Here is a 22,396-nt window from a genome sequence, read left to right on the forward strand (position 1 = left end):
GCCACTTGGGAGGCTGAGGCAGGAGAATCACTTGAACCTGGGAGGTGGAGGTTGCAGTGAGCTGAGATCAGGCCACTGCACTCCAGCCTGGGCAACAGAGTGAGACTATGTCTCAAAAAAAAAAAAAAAAAAGGAATAGAACGGAAAACACCAGAATTTTATGAATTTTGTGAATGTGTATTTGTACTGAGCACCACGTAAAAAGTATTTCTTTCTTTGGGATGTGATAATAAAAAATACTTTGAAAGTCCCTGTTCTGGCTGGGCGCGGTGGCTCAAGCCTGTAATCCCAGCACTTTGGGAGGCCGAGACGGGCGGATCACGAGGTCAGGAGATCGAGACCATCCTGGCTAACCCGGTGAAACCCCGTCTCTACTAAGAAATACAAAAAACTAGCCGGGCGAGGTGGCGGGCGCCTGTAGTCCCAGCTCCTCTGGAGGCTGAGGCAGGAGAATGGTGTAAACCCGGGAGGCGGAGCTTGCAGTGAGCTGAGATCTGGCCACTGCACTCCAGCCTGGGCAACCGAGCCAGACTCCGTCTCAAAAAAAAAAAAGAAAGTCCCTGTTCTAGTGTAAATAAGTACCTCTATGAGGAAATGAGTCAGGGAAAGTGTGCAGGTCCCCCACCCCCTCCTCCCCAAACACACACACCCTGGTCAGTCCTTTTGCTTGGAACTTGTTTTCACCACCTGTATACCTGGGGAGCTTCTAGATGGCTTTCAACTCCTGGTGGAGCCAGGAGCTCAGCCTTGAGGGATCAGCTCACTGGCAAGACAGGAGCCCAAGGCCTCCAAAGAGAAAAAGTTAGCACCAATTAATGTATTCAGCACTTTGCTGTCAGATAATTAAAAAGCAAGCCAGGTGTGTGGTGGCATGGGCCTGTAGTCACAGCTACTCAGGAAGCTGAGCGGGGAGGATTGCTTGAGCCTGGGAGTTTGAGACTGGCCTGGGCAACATGAGACCCTGTCCCTTAAAGAAAAACCAGGCTAACATAACTTATGCCTGTAGTGCCCCTGATTTCGGAGGTTGAGGTGAGAAGATCGCTTGAAGCCAGGAGTTTGAGACCAGCTTGGTCAACGTAATCAAACGCCGTCTCTATTAAAAATAAAAAAATTAGCTGGGTGTGGTGGCGCGTACCTGTAATTCCAGCTACTGGGGAGGTTGAGGCAGGAGGATTACGCACAGGCGTTAGAGGCTGCAGTGAGCTGTTTTCGTGCCACTGCACTCCAGCCTGCGTGACAGAATGAGATCCTGTCTCTAAAAAAAAAAAAGAGAGAGAGAAACAATCCTCACAGGGATTTAATCTTAGCACTCCTGTAGATTTTATGTCATTTCAAAGAAAAGCACCTTGATCTCTTAAGAAATGAAGGCTCCTCAAGGTCTAATTTGAAGACCCTGAGGTCTGGTTTGGCCTTGCCTCACCTTTCCTGCCTCCTGAGTGAGTCATCATCTTCTTAGGTCTTTCAGAGGGAGTCTTGCCGCCCTGTCTCTCTTTCCCTCTACCTTTTCCTTTCCTTTTCCTTTTCTTTTTTGTTTTTTGAGATGGAGTTTGTCTCCCAGGCTGGAGCGCAGTGGCACAGTCTCAGCTCACTGCAACCTCCGCCTCCCAGGTTCAAGCGATTCTCCTACCTCAGCCTCTTGAGTAGTTGCTATTAACAGGACCCCACCACCACACCCAGTTAATTTTTGTATTTTTAGTAGAGACACGGTTTCGTTACATTGGCCAGGCTGGCATTGAATTCTTGTCCTCAGGTGATCCACCCGCCTCAGCTTCCCAAAGTGCTGGGATTACAGGCGTGAGCTACCACGCCTGGCCAGGAGGGGCCATTCTTAAGTCTTGTGATTCAGTTGTGACTTAATCCTCCCTACAGGAAGCCTACAAAATCAAACCATTTAGCAAAATAGTTTACTTGAAGAAGAAGGCTTGCATGGGAATCTAGGCATTAAAAGAATTAGCTCCTCCTTGGTCCGGGCATGGTGGCTCACGCCTGTAATCCCAGTACTTTGGGAGGCTGAGGCGGAAAGATCACCTGAGGTCAGGAGTTCAAGAATAGCCTGGCCAACATGGTGAAACCCCGTCTCTACAAAAATTAGCCAGGCGTGGTGACACCTGCCTGTAATCCGAGCCACTCAGGAGGCTAAGGCAGGAACCTGGGAGGCGGAGGCTACAGTGAGCTGAGATTGCGCCACTGTACTCCAGCCTGGGTGACAGAGCAAGACTCCATCTCAAAAAAGAAAAATAGCTTCTCCTCAAAAATACACCCACTAAGAGGGGAAAAACCCACAAAATTGCTAAGATTAAAAGTTTGGCCAGTGTGGTGGCTCACGCCTGTAATCCCAGCACTTTGAGAGGCCGAGGCAGTCGGATCACGAGGTCAGGAGATCGAGACCATCCTGGCTAACATGGTGAAACCCCATCTCTACTGAAAATCCAAAAAATTAGCCGGGCATGGTGGCAGGCGCCTGTAGTCCCAGCTACTCGGGAGGCTGAGGCAGGAGAATTGCTTGAAACTGGGAGGCAGAGGTTACTGTGAGCCGAGATTATGCCACTGCATTCCAGCCTGGACAACAAAGTGAGACCCTGTCTCAAAAAAAAAAAAAGTTTACAGTCTATTATTTGTGGAAAAGAAATAGGTGCTCTCACATAGGTGCCATGCACCAAGACCATGGCAGCTTCAGACACTGGTACCACAATTATTAGGGGTAAAGTGGGTTTTTTTTTTTTTTTGATGGAGTCTCGTTCTGTAGCACAGGCTGGAGTGCAGTAGCGTGATCTCAGGTCACTGCAGCCTCCGTCTCCCAGGTTCAAACGATCCTCCTGCCTCAGCCTCCAGAGTAAATGGGATTACAGATGTCCATCACCACGCCCTGCTGATTTTTGTATTTTTAGTAGAGACAGGGTTTTGCCATGTTGGCCAGGCTGGTCTCCAACACCTCAGCCTCTGAAAGTGTTGGGATTACAGGTGTGAATCACCGTGCCCAGCCAGATAAAATTGTTTTAATCAAATAGTAACTTCCAGGAAAGTCTTAAGTTTTCATGTATTTGTGGCTAAGAAATAAATGAGATGATCCCACCTTATGATGTATATAAGGGTGCAAAGTGCTATTTCTTCCTTTTCTGACTGAGAGGTGATATACATCCCTTCCTGTGGTGGATAAAGAGCAAGGTGCCAGCTTTGCTTCCACAGAGGTTAAAAAATATGGCATATTTTAAAAGCTCCAAACTAACAAAGGAACACCTTTAACACACACACACACACACACACACACACACACACACACACACACAAAATTATACTGCAATGTAATTGTGCTGTTCATAAGCTAATTATATAATTCATCAAAGACTTTAATTCTTAGTTCAGTCAAGCACCCTGGTCTGGAAACAGTGCTTAAGTTTAAAGTTGCATGAGCAAGGCCTCTCAGTTCTGCCAGTATGGCTGGAAGCCTCAAATGCTGAAATCTAAATGTGGCATTCACGCCACACCACCAATCATAGGCCTCCTGAGATGAGTTTTGATGGCAAGCTTTGGACTGGGGTAGAAACGGGGATGGATTTTTGCAGCTTCTGCCTTAACTTCGTTGCTTCGTCTTCTTTGTGAACCCTTGTGGGATAAGAGAAGTTTTCCTTCAGGATGTGACTGACACCTCAGCTGGCGCCTCTAAGCCTCACTTTCCTTAATGTAAAAGGGAAATCATGTTAGGATCGCCTTCCCTAGAGGAGGCAGGTGAGGTCGGTTCCCCTTTTTGGTTCAGCTGCTAGTATGAACCCTGCCTAACCCCGCTGTTTTGGGAGACAGTCCGTGCTCACTGCACCGCTTATTAACCGAAGTGACTTCTCATCTCTCCCAGTCTCAGCTTCACCTCCGTGAAGTGGGAAAAACAGGATGACAAGTACTCGCACTTGGCAGCCCTTTATGAGCCTTGAGGGCTTGGGCTTGTGGGTGTCATTTTACTATGCCACCAGCGGCTTCCCTTAGCTTGTCACGGACCCAGGCACAGCACACGCGCTGAGGAAGTGGTGGTGAAGTGTGGCGTCTCCTCTCGGGGCTGGCGGATTCCACACTCGGAGTTGCGGCTCCACAGCCAGCTGGGCAGCGTAGGGTGGGGACTCGCGATCGTGGACTACAACTCCCAGTATGCCCTGTGCGCCTCTGGGCCAAGTCTCGCGCGAGATCCCGCGGTCTCCGGAGGCTTTATCAGCAGGGCTGCCTGCCCGCCGGGTAGGTAGTGCTGCCTGGTGGGTCCTGGGGACCTTGGAAATCGCTGCCGCTCTCACCATGGCTTGGGTCCAGACTACGCCACAGCATCTCGGGAGACGTGGACCCTCAGAACCTTTTTAGTGCAGGACTCCGGGCCGCAGGCAGTCCCGCGGCAGCAGGATAACAGGTGAACAGATGGCGGGCCTGGGCCCTCCCTTGGGGCTGCGTTCTCTGCCGATCAGGAGGGGCGCTTCCGGCGAGGCCCGATCTGGGGGCCCCTCCAAGCCTCTCCCCTCACCCCTTAACCTTTCATCCCGGCTCCGAGCTTGGCTGGGTCGCCTCTTGTCTCCCTGGCTCCCCTTTCTGGGGTCTCCTTGATGGGGCTCCCTCCGGGGATGCCCTGCAGCTCCCGTACGGGCTTCCCCTCCGCTTCGTGGGACCAGCCCAGCCAGAGCCCCCACGACTTGTCCTCAGCCTCTTCTCCTCAGACCCTGCCTTCGGCTAGGGTCCCGGCCCTAATCTTAGCATGGAGGGGTGGGTGAAGCAGCCGGCCTTCCATGTCGTGGCGGCACCGTATTGTATATTGTGACGGAGAGGCAGAGGGACGGTGAGCTGGGGGGTGGGGGCACAGGGAAAGGGGAAGGGGATGTGTCTGGGGCGGGAATGCTCCCTGGACTGGGAGGATGGCTGAACTCGGCCTTTGCGACGCTCGTTAGTGACGAACTATCAATAACTGGTTTGCTCTCTCAGCCCTATCGGGATAGAGGGACGGTATAGCAAGCTGAAAAACAGAGTAACTTTTTCAGGCCCTCGCTTTAACTCCCCTGTAAACAGCATGAAACTACCTACCTTGCACATGGACCACTTATCTATGACCTTGGACAAATTAACTCCTCTGATTTTTAGTTTCCTTCTCTTTATTATTTTTAAAAATTTTTAATTTTTTTAATTTTTATTTTTGGTACTGAGTCTCACTCCGTCGCCCAGGCTGCAGTGCAGTGCCTGGATCTCGGCCCACGGCAACCTCCGCCTCCCGGGTTCAAGCTATTCTCCTGCCTCAGTCTCCCGAGTAGCTGGGATTACAGGCGCCCGCCACCATGCCCAGCTAATTTTTGTATTTTCAATAGAGAGGGTTTCACCATGTTGGCCAGGCTAGTCTCGAACTCCTGACCTTAAGTGATCTGCCCGCCTGAGCCTCCCAAAATGCTGGGATTACAGGCGTGAGCCATCGCACCCGTCCAGTTTCCTTCTCTTTAAATTTAGGATATCTTTTCTGTAAGAGATAGCTTAAAAAAAAGGGGGGAGCCGGGCGCGGTGGCTCACGCCTGTAATCCCAGCACTTTGGGAGGCCGAGGTGGGCGGATCACGAGGTCAGGAGATCAAGACCATCTTGGCTAATGCGGTGAAACTCTGTCTCTACTAAAAATACAAAAAATTAGCCGGGCGTGGTGGCGGGCGCCTGTAGTCCCAGCTACTTGAGAGGCTGAGGCAGGAGAATGGCGTGAACCCGGGAGGCGGAGCTTTCAGTGAGCCGAGCTCGCTCCACTGCAATCCAGCCTGGGTGACAGAGCGAGACTACGTTTAAAAAAAAAATTGGGATAAATAATATCTGCTTTGCCATCTTGCTGCAAGGATTAAAAGACAAGATAAACGCTATAAATAGTTTATGGTGTTAGCAGTAAAGAGCGAATTTCCCTACTGTAGTATCTGGCCACTTGCTGTGAGTTAAGATAATGAAATGAGTGTAATAGCCCTTGCAGGGTTGTTGTGGGGAATAAACAAGTGTTTGCCAGACTCTGACGGGCTGTTCCAATGCTGGCTGTTTGTTATTAGAACCTCTGGATGGACGCTTCCTGGGAAGCTTTGCTAATTTGCAGCAGCTGGACCATGTTCCTCATTAACATCTGTCTGTCAGCTTAGTCGTCACATCATTTCACTGTGGTAAGGTGACTTTACCATGTATGGCGTCTTAGCTCTGTCATCTCACCGGTGTTAAGATCAGCCACAGGTGTGGTGAGACCTTTGACTTTATCCTTCTTTTTTCATTGGCATGTTTGTCACCCACTGGCTCTTGTGTGTGTGTGTTTCAACCTTGTAAACAAGCCATAAAATTCTGTGTGCCTGTCAGAAGAACAGCATTGGTGCTGCTCTTTGGTGTTCACCATAAGAAAATGCCCTTTGTTATTTTATTAGGTGGCAGGGACTCAGCTCGGAATTCTATATAGAAAAAGCACCTGGATCCCAGTCTTTCAATGGCTTCAAGACAACCAGAAGTGCCTGGTAAACTTAATTCTTCTTGGTAAAATCATGTTTTGCCCTTATTAATGTTTTAAGCTAGATAGAAACCATTTTATCTGAACTATATGTTAATGGTTAATCTCTGCCACCAGGCGAGTATTTAGACTTAATAGATTGGCTTATTTTATTTTATTTTTTTGAGATGGAGTCTTGCTCTGTTGCCCAGGCTGGAGTGCAGTGGCACAATCTCAGCTCACTGCAAACCTCCACCTCCTGGGTTCAAGCCATTCTCCTGCCTCAGCCTCCCCAATAACTGGGATTACAGGCACACACCACCACGCCCAGCTAATTTTTGTGATGGGGTTTCACTATATTGGCCAGGCTGGTCTTGATCTCCTGACCTTGTGATCTGCCCGCCTCGGCCTCCCAAAGTGTTGGGATTACAGGTGTGAGCCACTGCGCCCGGCCAGTTTTATTTTACTTTCGAGATGGAGTCTCACTCTGCCCAGGCTGGAATGCAGCGGCATGATCTCAGCTCACGGCGACCTCTGCCTCCCAGGATCAAGTGATTCTCCTGCCTCAGCCTCGAGTAGCTGGGATTACAGGTGCCTGCCACTGCGCCTGGCTAATTTTTTGTATTTTTAATAGAGACATGATTTCTCCATGTTGGCCAGGCTGGTCTCAAACTCTTGACCTCAGGTGATCCTTCCGCCTTGGCCTTCCAAAGTGCTGGGATTACAGGTGTGAGCCACCATGCCCGGCCTTAGATTGGCATCATTTAAATATTTTATTAGTTGCTCAGCCATAGTATGAAACTTTAACTTAAAGAGAATAGTCACTTCAGTTAAGGGTATTATGACAAGTTTGTTACTTTCCTAGTTATCAAATAAGAATTCAGAATAAGTTGTGCAGTTCTTGTAGTAGGTACCGAAATGATTAAACTCACCTTCTTGTAGTATGTACCAAAGTGATTAAACTCACCTTTTTGGGGGTGGTGGGGAGGTGGGATGGAAGTCTTGGTAAAAAGGCACCAGCCTGCTTAAATGGCAGATTGAACCTAATCATGAAAATGCTCACAGCAACCCTTAATGAGTCAATTTCTGGGTTACTGACACCATTGATGACTACTTGAATTGTTTCATGAGAAAGGAAAGTGATTTTTAATTAAATCTGAATCGCTTAATTTCTGATTCTTGGTAAATTATGATGACGAAGAAAGATGATGGTTCCTATCTCTCAGGATTGTGAAGATTAAACAAAATACGTAAAAATGGGAGTTAAAAATCAGTGATAAATATGTATTTACTGCCCAGAATGCATTTGGTCTGTCTGTATACGAACATATTTTCTAGTAAATATTAGCTGACTTGATTGGTTTTAGGATGGCTGTTCAGTGGGAATCTTTAAGATGTTTTCGAAATTGCTTCCCAACTAGGTGGATTAACAGAAGTCTCCTGCATTCCCCAATATAGATCCATCTCTAGTTTTAACATCATCAGCTCTGTTTTAGTTTGTCTTTCATTGTTGCTGTGATTACCGTACACTCCATGTAGCCATCGCGAGCCGTAGGGTTGTGCCCATTCGGTGAATGCTTTGTAGTGTGTTGCATGCAGAGTGTGTGCACTGGCTCCGGTCTGTGTTCCAGTTCCTGGCGCGCTCTTTCAAGCTAGGTGATATTGGGCAAGTTGATTGTGAAAATGGGAAGAGTATCTGTTTAATGAGGATTAGGTAAGATGAGGGATGTAATTGTCTAGCAAGGAGGAAGACTTAGTAATTATTATTCGCTTGTGTGTGTGTTTGAGATGTAATGTACATACCATAAAATTCACCCACCGAAAGTGAACAATGTTGTGATTTTTAGTATATTCACAGGGTTGTGCAAACAAAACTACTATCTAGTTGCAGTACATTTTCTTTCTTTTTGAGATGGAATCTCACTCTGTTGCCTAGGCTGGAGTGCAGTGGCACGATCTTGGCTCCCTGCAACCTCCGCCTCCCGGGTTCAAGCAATTCTCCTGCCTCAGCTTCCCAAGTAGCTGGGACTACAGGCACGTACCACCACGCCTGGCTAATTTTTGTATTTTGAGTAGAGATGGGGTTTCGCCATGTTGGCCAGGCTGGAACGCCTGACCTCAGGTGATCCACCCACATCAGCCTCCCAAAGTGCTGGGATTACAGGCGTAAGCCACCGCACCCGGCCATATTGCAGTACGTTTTCATAACCTCCAAAGGAAAACCTCATACCATTAGCAGTCACATCCTCACTGCCCCCCACCCACTCCCTGGCAACCTCTAATCCTCTTTTTATTTCTATGGTTTTGTTAATTATTACCAATAGCAATAGGAATAATAGTGAGAGCTGCTTGGTCCCCTTGCCATTTAAATGAAATCTTTTTTGGTTTTGGACTTACTGCCAGGCAGGTTGATGTCTTAGAGAATGTGATTGTATGATTTTAGCAACAGGAACATGTCACCTCTCAGGTAGGGTCTGGACATGAGTTCTGATACGCAAGGGTTAGCAAACGAAACACAGTGAACTTGGCTCCCTGGTCTGGCACAGCCGAGAGTGCCCGCATCACAACCGGACATGCTGGGCGTCAGTTCCAGTGGACAGGAATGGCGGGATCAGCTGGTGGTGGTTTGCGAGAGTGGTTGTCAATCATTTCTGTGATGGAAAGTGACTCTGCTGTTGGAATAAATCATACAGAACATTTGCAACTACAGGTGATGCCAGACAACATTTCTTGCAGTGCTGTTTTCTTTGGTGAGGAAAGGAAGGTAGAGGATCCACAGACCTTGGCTGAGCCCCAGAGAGCCATTTTCTGAATGAACTTGGGAAGATCACTTTACCCCTAGGCCTTAGTTTCCTCATCTATGAAATGGGAATGAGAACTTCGTATCCTCAGTCATTTCATATCCTCAGTCTTGCATGAATTGAGAGCTTTAGTATTGCAGTAGGCGGTGGCTTCTGTGGCATAAAGGACACAGGTTTGAAATCAGATAGGTTTGGGTTTTGATTCCAAACTGTACTTGGAAGTTGTGGTCAAGTACATTTAAATGGAACTTCAGGTTTCCTAATCCATGAAAATTAGCTGGACGTGGTGACATATGCCTATAATCCCAACTACTCACGGGGCTGAGGCACTTGAGCCAGGAGGTTGAGCCTGCAGTGAGCCGAGCCAGGAGGTTGAGCCTGCAGTGAGCCGTGATGGTGCCGCCGCACTCCAGCCTGGGCAACGTAGACTGTGTCTCTAAACAAATAAAAAAAAAGGATTAGGACGGCTGAGTGGGTTAAGCGGACCACCCACAGTGTCAGGCATAGAGGAAGGGCTTGGTACCACTGCCTTTCCTGAACGGGATTAGCTACTCCAGAACAAGCTATTTTGCTCTGTCCAAGAACAAGAGTATTTCAGAGCTTTCCTTCCTGCAGATTAATTCAAAGCTACTAGTATGTCCAGTTGCTGTACCTGTCTTGACAGGTGTCTCTGTTCTTAGCTCTCGAGGCCAGTGGGCCTCTAGGCAAGATGTCCCTGCCCATCGGGATATACCGCCGGGCACTCAGCTATGATGATACCCTCGAGGACCCTGCGCCCATGACTCCTCCTCCATCGGACATGGGCAGCGTCCCTTGGAAGCCAGTGATTCCAGAGCGCAAGTATCAGCACCTCGCCAAGGTATCTGACCCTGCTGGCCGCTTCTGGCATACGCAACCCGTTTGTCCTTCCTCTGCTCCAGGAGCCTTCAGCGGCTCCCTGTGCCCACGGAGTTGGGCAGCAACCACTCCCTGTACGTGTTTTCTGTGCCTCAGTTACAGTTGTCTTTTCTTCTTTAAGATTTTATTTATTTTGTTAAAAAAAAAAAATTCAGTAGCTTTAGGGTGACCCGAGGTTTTGTTCACATGGATGAATTGTATAGTGGTGAAGTCTGGGCTTTTTGTGTGCCCGTCACCCGAACAGTGTACAGTGTACCCACTAGATGGTTTTCTAAATCCCCCTCTGTTTTTTTCTTTTTAATTCAAAACTCGAATGGCCTTGTCTGCTCCTGAGACTCTTCCACATTCCCCACAGAGCTAAATCCAAGCTCAGCATGATCCACGTTCCATGGGATCTAAGTCTTGCCTGCATCTCCCCAGCTCCCCTACCCAGTGCTTGAACCACGCAAGTTACCTAAAATTCTCGCACTTACCAGCGTATTTTCTGCCTGTCAGTGTTTGGCTCACACTGCCCTGATTGTTTAGGATGTTTACCATCCTCATCCTGTCCTCTCACCCCTTCTCCCACTCCATTTGCCCTTTAAGTCTTAGCTCAAAAGTCTCTTCTGTGACAGTTTGCCTGACATCTCCGTCCTCCTGATAAGGCCATCACCCCTCCCTCTGAGCTCCCCACGGTACCATGGTCCCCATCGTCATTCCTGCATTGCTTTCCTACCCTCCATTAGCTTCCTGAGGACAGGGGCCGTGTCTAGGTTTGTACTGTTACCTGCAGAATCCAGCCGAGGGCCTGGCATAGATTCCCAAAAAATGCTCATTTTGTGATTGGGGAAAAAAATTGGCCCTTTCTTGAACACATGCTGTACCTCTCCTCATGCTGTTCTTCCAGCCTCAGCTGCCTTTGCCCATGGCCGTCCTCTGTAAGAACTGCCTCCTTCCTAAGGCCGCTCCGAACACACCTCACAGTCTTTCGTGCAGTCTAGTTTCGTAGGTTCGTATTATTGGAGCCTCTGTTTCCCGACCTCAGGGACCCTCTCCCCTCTGACTCTCCAGCCACCAAGAATACAGAAAGGCTAGACTCTTGCCTGAATAACGTAAGTCCACCAAGTTCACATAAGGCTGTCTAACCTGTAGTTACAGTTTCTCTGAACTTTGAGCCATATGATAGCTCAGGGCCCGACAGGCAGTACACAGTAAAGGTCCCCTGAAATAGACCGGGGTGTGAGTCCCAGGTGGTCTGTCCTAGCAAGACCTTGGGCCACACAACTTACCCTGAGCCCCAGTGTCTCCCTCTGAGAGCTGGGAATACCTTATGTCATAGAGGTGCTGTGGGGATTGAGTAAAGGGATGTAAAGGCTTGGCACATTCTGTATTAGCTGTGTAGCTGGTACTATGAACGCAGGCTCCCTGCTTAACTTTCTCTTTGCAGAGCCATATTTGATTCTTTCTAAGGAGTGTTTTCTCCCCCCACCTCCAGTACACTCTGAGGGCAGAAAGCTCCTTTCTAAGAAAGTACCCCCTACAGCTCTGGGGGATATTCCCTGTATCAATTATCTACTGAAATATGAGCCAGTCAGCTGTTGAGGAGAGAGTATACCACGTAACAGGTAGCAAAAGTGCAAGGAGAAAAGGCCTGCTGCAGCTTGCCTGTGACGTCAGAGCAGTGGGCTTGAGGGTCCAGAGCAGGAGGTGAGCGGGGCTTCTGGTGGCGCTTCCCAGGCCACACACCCTGCTGATGGCTCCACAAGGCAAGGAATGAGCCGGCTTCCAGGTTTCTGCGGGGCCTCAGCTGGAACAGCTGACAACTTGGAACAGCTGTGCCAAAGGAGAGCTCCGCCTGACTCATCACATGCGATCTTTCATTTGCCCTAACTCTCCCCATGTTAGGAATCAACCATCTTCCCAGGAAGGAAACATAGGCTCAAGTTTTACTCAAGGTCACAGCTTAAAGGTATAAATTCCGTTTTGTAGTAAGGATACAACATTTTTCAGTACTTTTTATCTGTCCCCCCCTTTTTTTCAACCATCTTATTTTCTTCTCAGTTCTTCCAGACAGGCACAGAATAAAGAGTAAGTCTTGTTGTCTCCTCCCTGCTAGGCCTGAGTAAGGTATCAGGGGTTTCGATTGCAGAAGGTGGAGGCTCCCAGCTCTTGCATGTTGAAAATGAGGAGCTAAGTAGATTTTTTTGTTTCAAAAGACTATTACTTGAACATTGGGAGCAGTGGTCCTCAAGGTGTGGTCTTGGGGCCAGCAGCAGCAGTATCACCTGGGAATTTATTAGAAACAAATTCTTTTTTTTTTTTTTTTTTTTTTTTTTTTTTTTTTTTTTTTTTTTTTTTGAGACGGAGTCTCGCTCTGTCGCCCAAGCTGGAGTGCAGTGGCCAGATTTCAGCTCACTGCAGCTCCGCCTTCCGGGTTCCCGCCATTCTCCTGCCTCAGCCTCCCGAGTAGCTGGGACTACAGGCGCCCGCCACCTGGCCCGGCTAGTTTTTTGTATTTTTTTTTAGTAGAGATGGGGTTTCACCGTGTTAGCCAGGATGGTCTCGATCTCCTGACCTCGTGATCCACCCATCTCGGCCTCCCAAAGTGCTGGGATTACAGGCTTGAGCCACCGCGCCCGGCCTAGAAACAAATTCTTAAACTCCAGCCCGGACCACCCGGGACCTACTGAATCAAACTGAGGTGGAGCGCGGCAGTCTGTTTTAATGCCTGGCCCAGGGTGAGAACCACTTACCTAGTGCTCTCATCAATTAAGATCTAGCACAGTGCTGGGATGTGGCCAGTGCTTCATAATAAGCATTTCTTCTGCATTCTTAGGGCATAGTACTATAGTATACTGGAAGGTCATAGTCTAGGAAGGTAGTAGACCTCAGACTTTCAAATTCTGACTTTCCCACCTTTATAAATGTAAACTATTCACATAATGTCTGTTTTTGTTGTCACTTTGGATAATACCTATCTAGCTGGGTGGAGATGACCAACTCTTCCCTTCAACGATTTCCTCACTTACCAGATTAATGTTATTTCAGTAACTTCCTCCCCAAAGGAGTAAGTTTAGGTGTGTGTCTCCCCTGCCCTGCCTAAGTGCTTCTGTACTGTACCTCTCTTGAACAGGTGGAGGAAGGAGAGGCCAATCTACCCTCCTCTGCCATGACCCTGTCATCGGCCATTGACAGTGTGGACAAGGTCCCAGTGGTGAAGGCTAAAGCTACCCATGTCATCATGAATTCTCTGATCACAAGTAAGCACTCTTCACCCTCAGAGTAGAGTGCCATAGGGGCGGGGAAGAGCTGAGGCTTCCTACAAGCGGACTGGAGATGATTCTGCAACATGCCCGCCTGACCTTGTCCCAACAAATGTCAGTTTGTTAGGTTGGCTGAATCATGTCAGTATTGAAGCTCCATTTATTAGGTGGAAGATTTGCCAAATGTTAAGCATCTTAGTCTGATTTAGGTGCATTCCTGCTGCTTTGTTGATACAATCTCATTTTCCCAGATCTGTCACTGTGGCCTTGGGCAGGCTACTTAACTGCGGAGACCGCCCCGCTCTAAAATGGGGAGTGTCACTGGCAGGCTGAGGTGAGGATGAGACGGCCCAGTGCTCAGTGGCTGGCAGCTGCTGCTGTCACTGTTTCAAGCTCTGCTGGAGAAGGCCAAACATCCAGGCATTTCCCACTTGCCCCAGTTTTTTTTTTTTTTGTAATTAAACAGCTCAAAGTTGGTCTACCAGGAAGACGACCAGGTCCAAGTGTCTTTAGTCTTAAGAATGTATGATTGGTCATCCTAATGAACCCTGATATGAGAACTTGGATTTTTTCTTAACCTTATAACAAGCTAACTAAACTTCATTCTGGAGGGCTGTACGGGTTGCTGCGGGAAGTTAACAATTAGATACATGGCTCTGCTTGTCAGCAGCTGTGCCCCTACCAGGGTAAGGTACATAGAGGTTCTCCTTGGTTGGCTCATTTTTGAAGGCATAAGCCCTTGTTTATCTTCTCCAGGAGGGCATCCATTTGTCCTGGGCATTTCCTAGTGAATTCACCAAGAACCCAAAGTCCAAACTCTTAACTCTTACTTTGGTTTCTTTTTTTTTTTGAGACAGAGTCTCACTCTCACCTAGGCTGGAGTGCAATGGTGTGGTCTCAGCTCACTACAACCTTCGCCTCCTGGGTTCAAGCAATTCTTCCGCCTCAGCCTCCCGAGTAGCTGGGACTACAGGCGCGTGCCACCATGCCTGGCTAATTTCTGTATTTTTAGTGGAGATGGGGTTTCACTCTGTTGGGCAGGATGGTCTTGATCTCCTGACCTTGTGATCCACCCGCCTAGGCCTCCCAAAGTGCTGGGATTACAGGTGTGAGCCACCGCACCTGGCCTATATACTTTGATTTTCTCTTATTCACATCTGTTGAATCAACAACACTACTTTTATATTACAAGCTTGAGAATGTGTTCTAGCAGTGTTACAAAACTTATTCATTGTTTTTTTTAGCAAAAGTAAGCACTCTTCACCATCAGAGTAGAGTGCCATAGGGGTGGGGAAGAGTTGAGACAACTTTTTTTTTTTTTGAGACGGAGTCTTGCCCTGTCACCCAGGCTAGAGTGCAGTGGCGTGATCTTGGCTCACTGCAAGCTCTGCTTCCTGGGTTCACGCCATTCTCCTGCCTCAGCCTCCCGAGTAGCTGGGACTACAGGCACCCGCCACCACGCCCGGCTAATTTTTTTGTATTTTTAGTAGAGACGGGATTTCACTATGTTAGCTGGGATGATCTCCATCTCCTGACCTCGTGATCCACCCGCCTTGGCCTCCCAAAGTGCTGGGATTACAGGCGTGAGCCACCGCGCCCGGCTAGCACAATGTAACTTTTTTAATGAAAATAATTTACCCACCGGGCGTGGTGGCTCAGGTCTGTAATCCCAGCACTTTGGGAGGCAGAGGTGGGTGGATCACTTGAGTTAAGGAGTTCAAGACCAGCCTGGCCAACATGGTGAAACCCCAACTTTACTAAAAATACAAAAATTGTTGAGTGTGGTAGCGTGTATCTATAATCCTAGCTACTCGGGAGGCTGACGCAAGATAATTGCTTGAACCTGGGAGGCAGAGGTTGCAGTGAGCTGATATCATGCCGCTGTACTCCAGCCTGGGCAACGAGTGAGACTCTGTCTCAAAAAATATATATATAGTTTACTAACAGTACAGAACATTATGACACTCCAGTATGTGAATGTCACTCATATTTATTTGGCTTACTCATTTCCACATACATGCATATTTTTATATAACTCCAGGTATAGTAAATATACCATTCTGGTTTTTTTCAATTAACACTGCCATGAACTTTTGATGTTGCTATAGTCTTAAGTTTTAAAAAGCTGCATTTAAGGCTGGGCGTGGTGGCTCACACCTGTAATTCCAGCACCTTGGGAGGCAGAAGCGGGCGGATCACGAAGTCAGGAGTATGAGACCAGCCTGGCCAACATGGTGAAACCCCGTCTTTACTAAAAATACAAAAACTAGCCGGGCGTGGTGGTGCACACCTGTAATCCCAGCTACTCGGGAGGGTGAGGCAGGAGAATTGCTTGAACCTGGGAGGTGACGTTGCAGTGAGCTGAGATAGCGCCATTGCACTCCAGCTCTGGGCAACAGAGCAAGACTCCATTGTGGGGGAGGGTAGCGGGCAGGAAAGCTGCATTTAATTCTGGTATTAGTTGGGTGCGGTGGCTCATGGTTGTAATCCCAGCACTTTGGGAGGCTGAGGCAGGAGAAATGCTTGAGACCAGGAGTTTGAGAATCAGCCTGAGCAACATAGTGGGATCCTGTCTCTATTAAAAAAAAAAATCCTGGTATTGGTATATTGTCACGCGTTAAATCCCTTGTTTTTAGATTTTCAAGTGACTACCTGGTAAGTCTGAAGAACATCTTTATGCATTTAGGTTTTTTTTTCTTTCTTCTATTTCTGATGGAAATACCTCCTTAGAAGAGGAATGACGAAGTCATAAAAGGCATCTGGTATCTAGTCTTCTGGTTCACAGCTGCCACATTCCTGTATGTGAGAGTGTATTATGTGGTTTATGTACAGATTAAGCAGAAAGTCAGCCGTTATTCATTCCACAGCAGAACTAACTTTTTGATTATGAGATAATCAAGTCAGACTGAAGGAATGTTGAGTGGAGTTATGTCTGCTGTTCCAGGCACTGGGATGGGGCATTTCACACAGGAGAAACATGGAATCAGTAGACTGGCTAGCTCAAGGCAGGCTATCTGGTTTGGATCTGGATGGTACCTTGGTGCTATCTAGCCTGAATGTGGCCAGTTTCTCTTTGGCAAAATTTTTTGTGTAGGTGACGAGGGTGGTGAATCTCTTAGAAAGTTTTATTTTTTTATTTATTTATTTATTTTTTGAGACGGAGTCTCGCTGTGTCTCCCAGGCTGGAGTGCAGTGGCGTGATCTCGGCTCACTGCAAGCTCTGCCTCCCGGGTTCACGCCATTCTCCCACCTCAGCCTCCCAAGTAGCTGAGACTACAGGCGCCCGCCACCACGCCCGGCTAGTTTTTTGTATTTTTAGTAGAGACGGGGTTTCACCATGTTAGCCAGGATAGTCTCGATCTCCTGACCTCGTGATCCACCCGCCTCGGCCTCCCAAAGTGCTGGGATTACAGGCTTGAGCCACTGCGCCCGGCCGAAAGTTTTATATTTGGATAATTTTTACTGTGTTGGGCTATCAGCCGCCTTCCTCATGCTGCATTTCTTTTTTTCTTTTTTTTCTCTTGAGACAGAGTCTGTTGCCCAGGCTGGAGTGCAGTGGCATGATCTTGGCTCATTGCAACCTCCACCTCCCAAGTTCAAGCGATTCTCATGTCTCAGCTTCCCAAGTAGCTGGGATTGCAGGCACCCGCCCGCCACCATGCCCGGCTAATTTTTGTTTTTTTTTGTTTTTTGAGACATAGTTTTGCTCTTGTCGCCCAGGCTATAGTGCAATGGCGTGGTCTCGGCTCACCGCAACCTCTGCCTCCTGGGTTTGAGCAATTCTTCTGCCTCAGCCTCCCAAGTAGCTGGGATTACAGGCATGCGCCATCACGCCCAGCTAATTTTGTATTTTTAGTAGAGACAGGGTTTCTCTATGTTGGCCAGGCTGGTCTCGAACTCCTGACCTTAGGTGATCCTCCTGCCTCAACCTCCCAAAGTGCTAGGATTACAGGCGTCAGCTACCGCGTCCAGCCCCATGTTGCATTTCTAAATACAAAGAAAATGTCACCGTGTACAACTAAGAGGAGGGTGGGAGTATTGAGCTCAGGGTTCTTCAGTTGTCCCTTTAGGAATAACCTCTTCAGCTTGGTGTGAGGGAAGGCTTCTTTCTGGCTAGACAGCCTTTGTGTGCGGTTCAGAATTAGTGCTACAGTACCTCTCTGGCGAAAGTCTCCTCTTCTTTGCATGGTCAGTGTGGTCTCTTGCTTCTGGGGAGAACAGTAGATATCCATGTTGTCCTCCCTGTTTTGTGACGGGAGAGGGCAATGGGCATGACTGTCATCTCCTCTGTTCCCAGAACAGACCCAGGAAAGCATTCAGCATTTTGAGCGACAGGCAGGGCTGAGAGATGCTGGCTACACACCTCACAAGGGCCTCACCACCGAGGAGACCAAGTACCTTCGAGTGGCCGAAGCACTCCACGTAAGCTCTTAGGAACTTTCAAAAAACAAAACCTTCAGTGTTCATGGCTTGAAATGTGGCTGTGGTTTCGAAGTTACCAGCTCAGTTAGTTGAGGACTGTGGAGTTAGTCTCGCTCCCGAGCTCTTAGCCTCGTAGTTTTGCTTATCCACCTATACAGTGGGTGTGTCTGTTTTGCTACTTCTGGTTAGCAGGATCGAGTGAGAGCCTCAGCTTACATATATATACGAGTACTTTATGAACCATAAAGCAAATGTGAAGTATCTTGGGGAGAACTAGGCAGCCTCAACAGAGGTAATAGTTTAACTGGAAAGGAACATCATGCTCTGCATTTAATTTCAACAAGTTAAAATCCAATGTGGAATTGGAATGTTTTTGCTATTTCTTTTCTATAAGTGAAGAATTTTAGTAAGGGTTAATTTAGTGACAGCCAAGTATTTGAATGAATAGTTTCAAATGACTTTCTTTCAGAGGAGACCACTTCATACTGGATAGCATTTTGATTTGTGAAGCCCTTGCATTCATTTCATCCTCACAATCACCTTTTGGGGCAGATGCTCTTCTCCATATTTTGTCAATGAGGAGATTGAGGTTCGAGGCCATCTATTCAGCCAGTCATAGTACCCAAACCCAGGTCTCCTGATGCCTTACTTCCTGTTGGCTGCTTCCTCCTCCTTCCAAAGCAGCCTGGAAATCTAGCTCCTGAAGGGGCAGATTGTGAAGAGACGCAATTACAGTTAAGAAACTTGGACTGGCTTCTGTAGGCAAAGGTGGGTCAGAATCCAGGCTTGTTCCAAGCTTTAAGAGTTCTGAACAGGGTATGATGAGGGCAAGGTGAGGAGAGCACAAGAGGCCGGAAAGGATCATAGTATACATTATATATAAGGAGAAATAACCTGGGTCTGGTGGCCTGTGGGTGGGGATATAAAACACTGTGGCCTGTTTGCAGTCACCCGGGCTGAAGTACAGTGTTGCGCTCTCGGCTCACTGCAACCTCTACCTCCTGGGTTCAAGTGATCCTCCCACCTCAGCCTCCCAAATAGCTAGGATTACAGGCATGCACCACCATGCCTGGCTGATTTTTAGTAGAGACGGGGTTTCACCATGTTGGCCAGGCTGGTCTTGAACTCCTGACCTCATGTGATCCACCTGCCCCGGCCTCCCAAAGTGCTGATATTACATGTGTGAACCACTGCACCCGGCCCTGTTTGCATTTTGTAATGAGCATTCCAGATGATTCTTTTGCAGGCTAGGTTTAAAAACTGCTATAGGAAATCAGGTTTGGGCTGGTGGCCAGTTTAAGCTTTCAAACAAGGCCGATGCTTCCAGAGAGGGGTACCATCAGCCTTTGACACTTAACTGAGAACTTTCCAGTATAGGTCAGTGAGAATTCTATTTGAGCAATTCACCTTACATAACGGTAGGACTGACTTTGGTTGACTCATTTTCTGTGTCTTTCCCATAGGAGTAGAACATGAGGATGGCTGAAATATTAGCTGTAACTTACATCTTGTAACAGATTGTCAACTTACATGAATGGATCTGTTGAATGTTTGAGAAAATTCAAACGTGATCATTGTTTAGAGCTAAGCAGTGGCTTGGCAGGCCCGGAGGGAGGAGACAGCATGGGAACCTTGCTCTAGAAGAGCTGAGATTAGACCTGTCTCTCCCCGCTAGACTGCGAGTCAGTTAGAGGAATGCTAACGGTGCTGAGGGAACCCAGAGTGGCTGACTATGGGAGAGGACGAGGAGAGAATGGAGCAGGCTCCTCAGAGGAAGCATTTAGCTGAAGAGACCCACATGCCTGAGTCTTGGCTTGGAGAGACTGAGAATGGCAGGGCTTTGTACGTGGTAGGAGCAGCAGCGAGACAAGAGCTTAAGCCCTGCTTAAAAGGCTAAGAAGGCTGGCAGCTTGAGTTCTGGCTCTTCCATTTTACTGACTTGGGGGAATGTGGGGGCAATTACTTTACTTTTCTGAAAGTAAAAGTTGTAGTGTAAAGCTTTAAGTACAGGGATGTTCACAATACAGTGTGGAATGAACACATTTTTTGAGGAGATGGAGTTCCATGTCCTTTGGCAAAAACAAAGGACTACCTGTTAGATCACTCGAAATCATTCCACCTGTAGATGTCTTGTGCTTAAAGTTAGAATGCAAACCAAATTGTTTATGCCTAGGCTTAGCTGTTTGCATTTGCTTTCATTTTTAAAAAGTCTCTCTTCTTACCCATCTGAGCAGAAACTAAAGCTACAGAGTGGAGAGATAACAAAAGAAGAGAGGCAGCCTGCATCAGCCCAGTCCACCCCAAGCACCAGTCCACATTCTTCACCTAAGCAGAGGCCCAGGTGAGCCCTTCCTGTGACGCTTCCGAGTTCCCGTGTGCTTCAGGAAAGCTAGTGTGGCAGGCGAGGTTGTATTATTTAAGCCTGTGGTTTCGGAGGGAGAAGGGATAGTTCAGTTCCTGTTCTTTTGGTGTGAGACATTTCTAGGGGTGAAGGAAGAGGTATTTTAGGATATTTTTTTTTTTTTTTTTCCAGGGGCTGGTTCACTTCTGGTTCTTCCACAGCCTTACCTGGCCCAAATCCCAGCACCATGGACTCTGGAAGTGGGGATAAGGACAGAAACTTGTCAGACAAGTGGAGCCTCTTTGGACCGAGATCCCTTCAAAAGTATGACTCTGGTAAGGCAGTGCCTTCAAAAAACAGAGCGGCATGGCAGGCATCTTACCATATTGTATATCGGGAGCTGCCTACTGGTTTTGAAATCATTCGCACTCTGGTTCACTTTTGTAGGAAGTTTTGCCACCCAGGCCTACCGAGGAGCCCAGAAGCCCTCTCCATTGGAACTGATCCGTGCTCAAACCAACCAAATGGCTGAAGAGCCAGCAGCCTTGAAGCCGCCCAAGATGGACATCCCAGTGGTGGAAGGAAAGAAACCACCACCACGGGCCCATAACCTTAAACCCCGTGACTTGAATGTGCTCACACCCACTGGCTTCTAGAGCCCTTTCTTTCCAGGGATTCTGGTAAAGAAGGTTTCTTGCACCCCATTCCCCTTTTACCTTGGCGTTGACATAGGAAAGGTATATTTAAAAACTTAATCAGCTGGGTGTGGTAGCTCATGCCTGTCATCCCAGCACTTTGGGAGGCCAAGGTGGGTGGATCACTTGAGGTCAGGAGTTCAAGACCAGCCTGGCCAACATGTTGAAACCACGTCTCTACTAAAAATACAAAAATTAGCTGGGCGTGGTGGTGGGCGCCTGTAGTCCCAGCTACTTGCGAGGCTGAGGCAGGAGAATTGCCTGAACCCAGGAGGCGGAGGTTGTAGTGAGCTGAGATCATGCTATTACACTCCAGCCTGGACGACAGAACGAGACTCTGTCAAATAAATAAATAAAGAACCCGTTAAATTGAGGCTAGAGCTGGAGATGTAATTGATTTTTGAGAAACATTAGTACAAAGTTGGCCCTTGTTGTGTAGAAGAAGTCATTTTGTACTGCTTTAAAGTTAGACTAAATATTCTCAGCACTGGTGCATGGGGACCTCATTACCTATTTTTTCATCATTTACCCTAGGTAAGAACGTTGATCACTGCTTACTGGGTAAAGAATGTTTGTGCTGTTCCAAAACCCAGACTTCTCGATTCCTTTACCACTATCCACGTGAGCACTGACAAATCATGGCTTAGAGGTGCTCATTGACTCCCTGAGACGACTTTGGCCCTGTTGATGGCTGGTGCTGTGCTCCAGCCTTATCAGTTAGGGGACCCAAGATTTGTTTGGGACCTGGGTACAGGTAAAAGCCAGATTCGGCAGGGACCCCTCTTTCTAGGCTGAACCCTGCGTCCCCCTGCTTTTTGGTAGACCTAATGGATCACTGTCCTGCAGCCAGTTCTTCTTGTGGGGCCTCTTAGGCCAGTGCTGGGGGAGGCATGCTCCTCTTTCTATGCCACAGAACAAACACTACTCTAGCAGAGCCTTTCTTGCACTTTAAAGTGAGATTAATTTAGCTCTAATTTGGTTAAAAACTTCCTAAGAGAGAAAATTCAGTCTACTGATTTGGTATAGGTAAATGGACATTAAATTTTAAAAAAAGTAAAGGAGATGGTAGGTACAGTTATAGTCTTGAGGTTCATGTGAAGCCAGTGGTGTTACCTTATTTTGATTTCCTTGTTCAGGTCAGGGCCTGGAATGCCTGTGTGGGGAGGTGAATGAATTCAAAATTTTCTGTATGAAAGCATTTTTCACCAAAATGAGCCTCATCCCTTTATGCAACACATAACCTTACTGAGGGAGGGAAATAGGGAAGCCACCTTTTTATTTCTCCTCACTGTGTACAAGTTCAGTTGTTGTCTTGAACACTGTCTCAAGTACCTGTTTTTTGTTTGGGATAGTACCTGGTCTGTATAAGAAGCTGGCCTTTCCATAGAGAGGCCCTGGAGTCTAAAATTATGAGAACAATTAATTTATTTGTGTCTTCTATTATGATTTCTTGTTTTGACAATAAAAATCCTTACTACTTTCTCAAATGTGGCTATTTTTTTGTCCTTTTAACAATGGTGATTCCACTCTGCCTACCCAGTCACAG

General features: G+C 47.6%; 1 protein-coding gene across 6 annotated transcripts; it reads left to right on the forward strand.

Annotated features, from left to right (window-relative positions):
* The first annotated feature begins 4,181 nt into the window (after nt 1–4,181).
* On the forward strand, nt 4,182–22,337 carry KIAA1191 (KIAA1191 ortholog). 6 transcript variants are annotated; one of them, XM_050793264.1, is made up of 9 exons: nt 4,182–4,387; nt 6,034–6,141; nt 6,394–6,499; nt 9,934–10,112; nt 13,263–13,389; nt 17,690–17,814; nt 20,049–20,155; nt 20,348–20,490; nt 20,603–22,337. In XM_050793264.1, the coding sequence occupies exons 4-9, from the start codon at nt 9,963–9,965 to the stop codon at nt 20,809–20,811; spliced, it is 861 nt and encodes a 286-aa protein (XP_050649221.1). In that variant the 5' UTR covers nt 4,182–4,387; nt 6,034–6,141; nt 6,394–6,499; nt 9,934–9,962; the 3' UTR covers nt 20,812–22,337. The 6 variants fall into 6 exon arrangements, with proteins under 6 accessions (XP_050649221.1, XP_050649218.1, XP_050649223.1 ...); XM_050793261.1 differs by having other exon boundaries at nt 6,394–6,480; XM_050793266.1 differs by having other exon boundaries at nt 6,394–6,480; nt 20,348–20,479.
* Nucleotides 22,338–22,396: the final 59 nt, after the last annotated feature.

This window comes from Macaca thibetana, chromosome 6 (genome assembly GCF_024542745.1).
Source record: "Macaca thibetana thibetana isolate TM-01 chromosome 6, ASM2454274v1, whole genome shotgun sequence".
Taxonomy (NCBI): domain Eukaryota; kingdom Metazoa; phylum Chordata; class Mammalia; order Primates; family Cercopithecidae; genus Macaca; species Macaca thibetana.

What these genes read in the sequence shown, in the direction of transcription:
- KIAA1191 (XM_050793261.1), top strand. Translation starts at nt 6,453, where the DNA reads ATGGCTTCAAGACAACCAGAAGTGCCTG. An exon ending in GAGTGGCCGAAGCACTCCAC is followed by an intron (nt 17,815 to 20,048) that starts GTAAGCTCTTAG and finishes CCATCTGAGCAG; the next exon opens with AAACTAAAGCTACAGAGTGG. An exon ending in TCACCTAAGCAGAGGCCCAG is followed by an intron (nt 20,156 to 20,347) that starts GTGAGCCCTTCC and finishes TTTTTTTTCCAG; the next exon opens with GGGCTGGTTCACTTCTGGTT.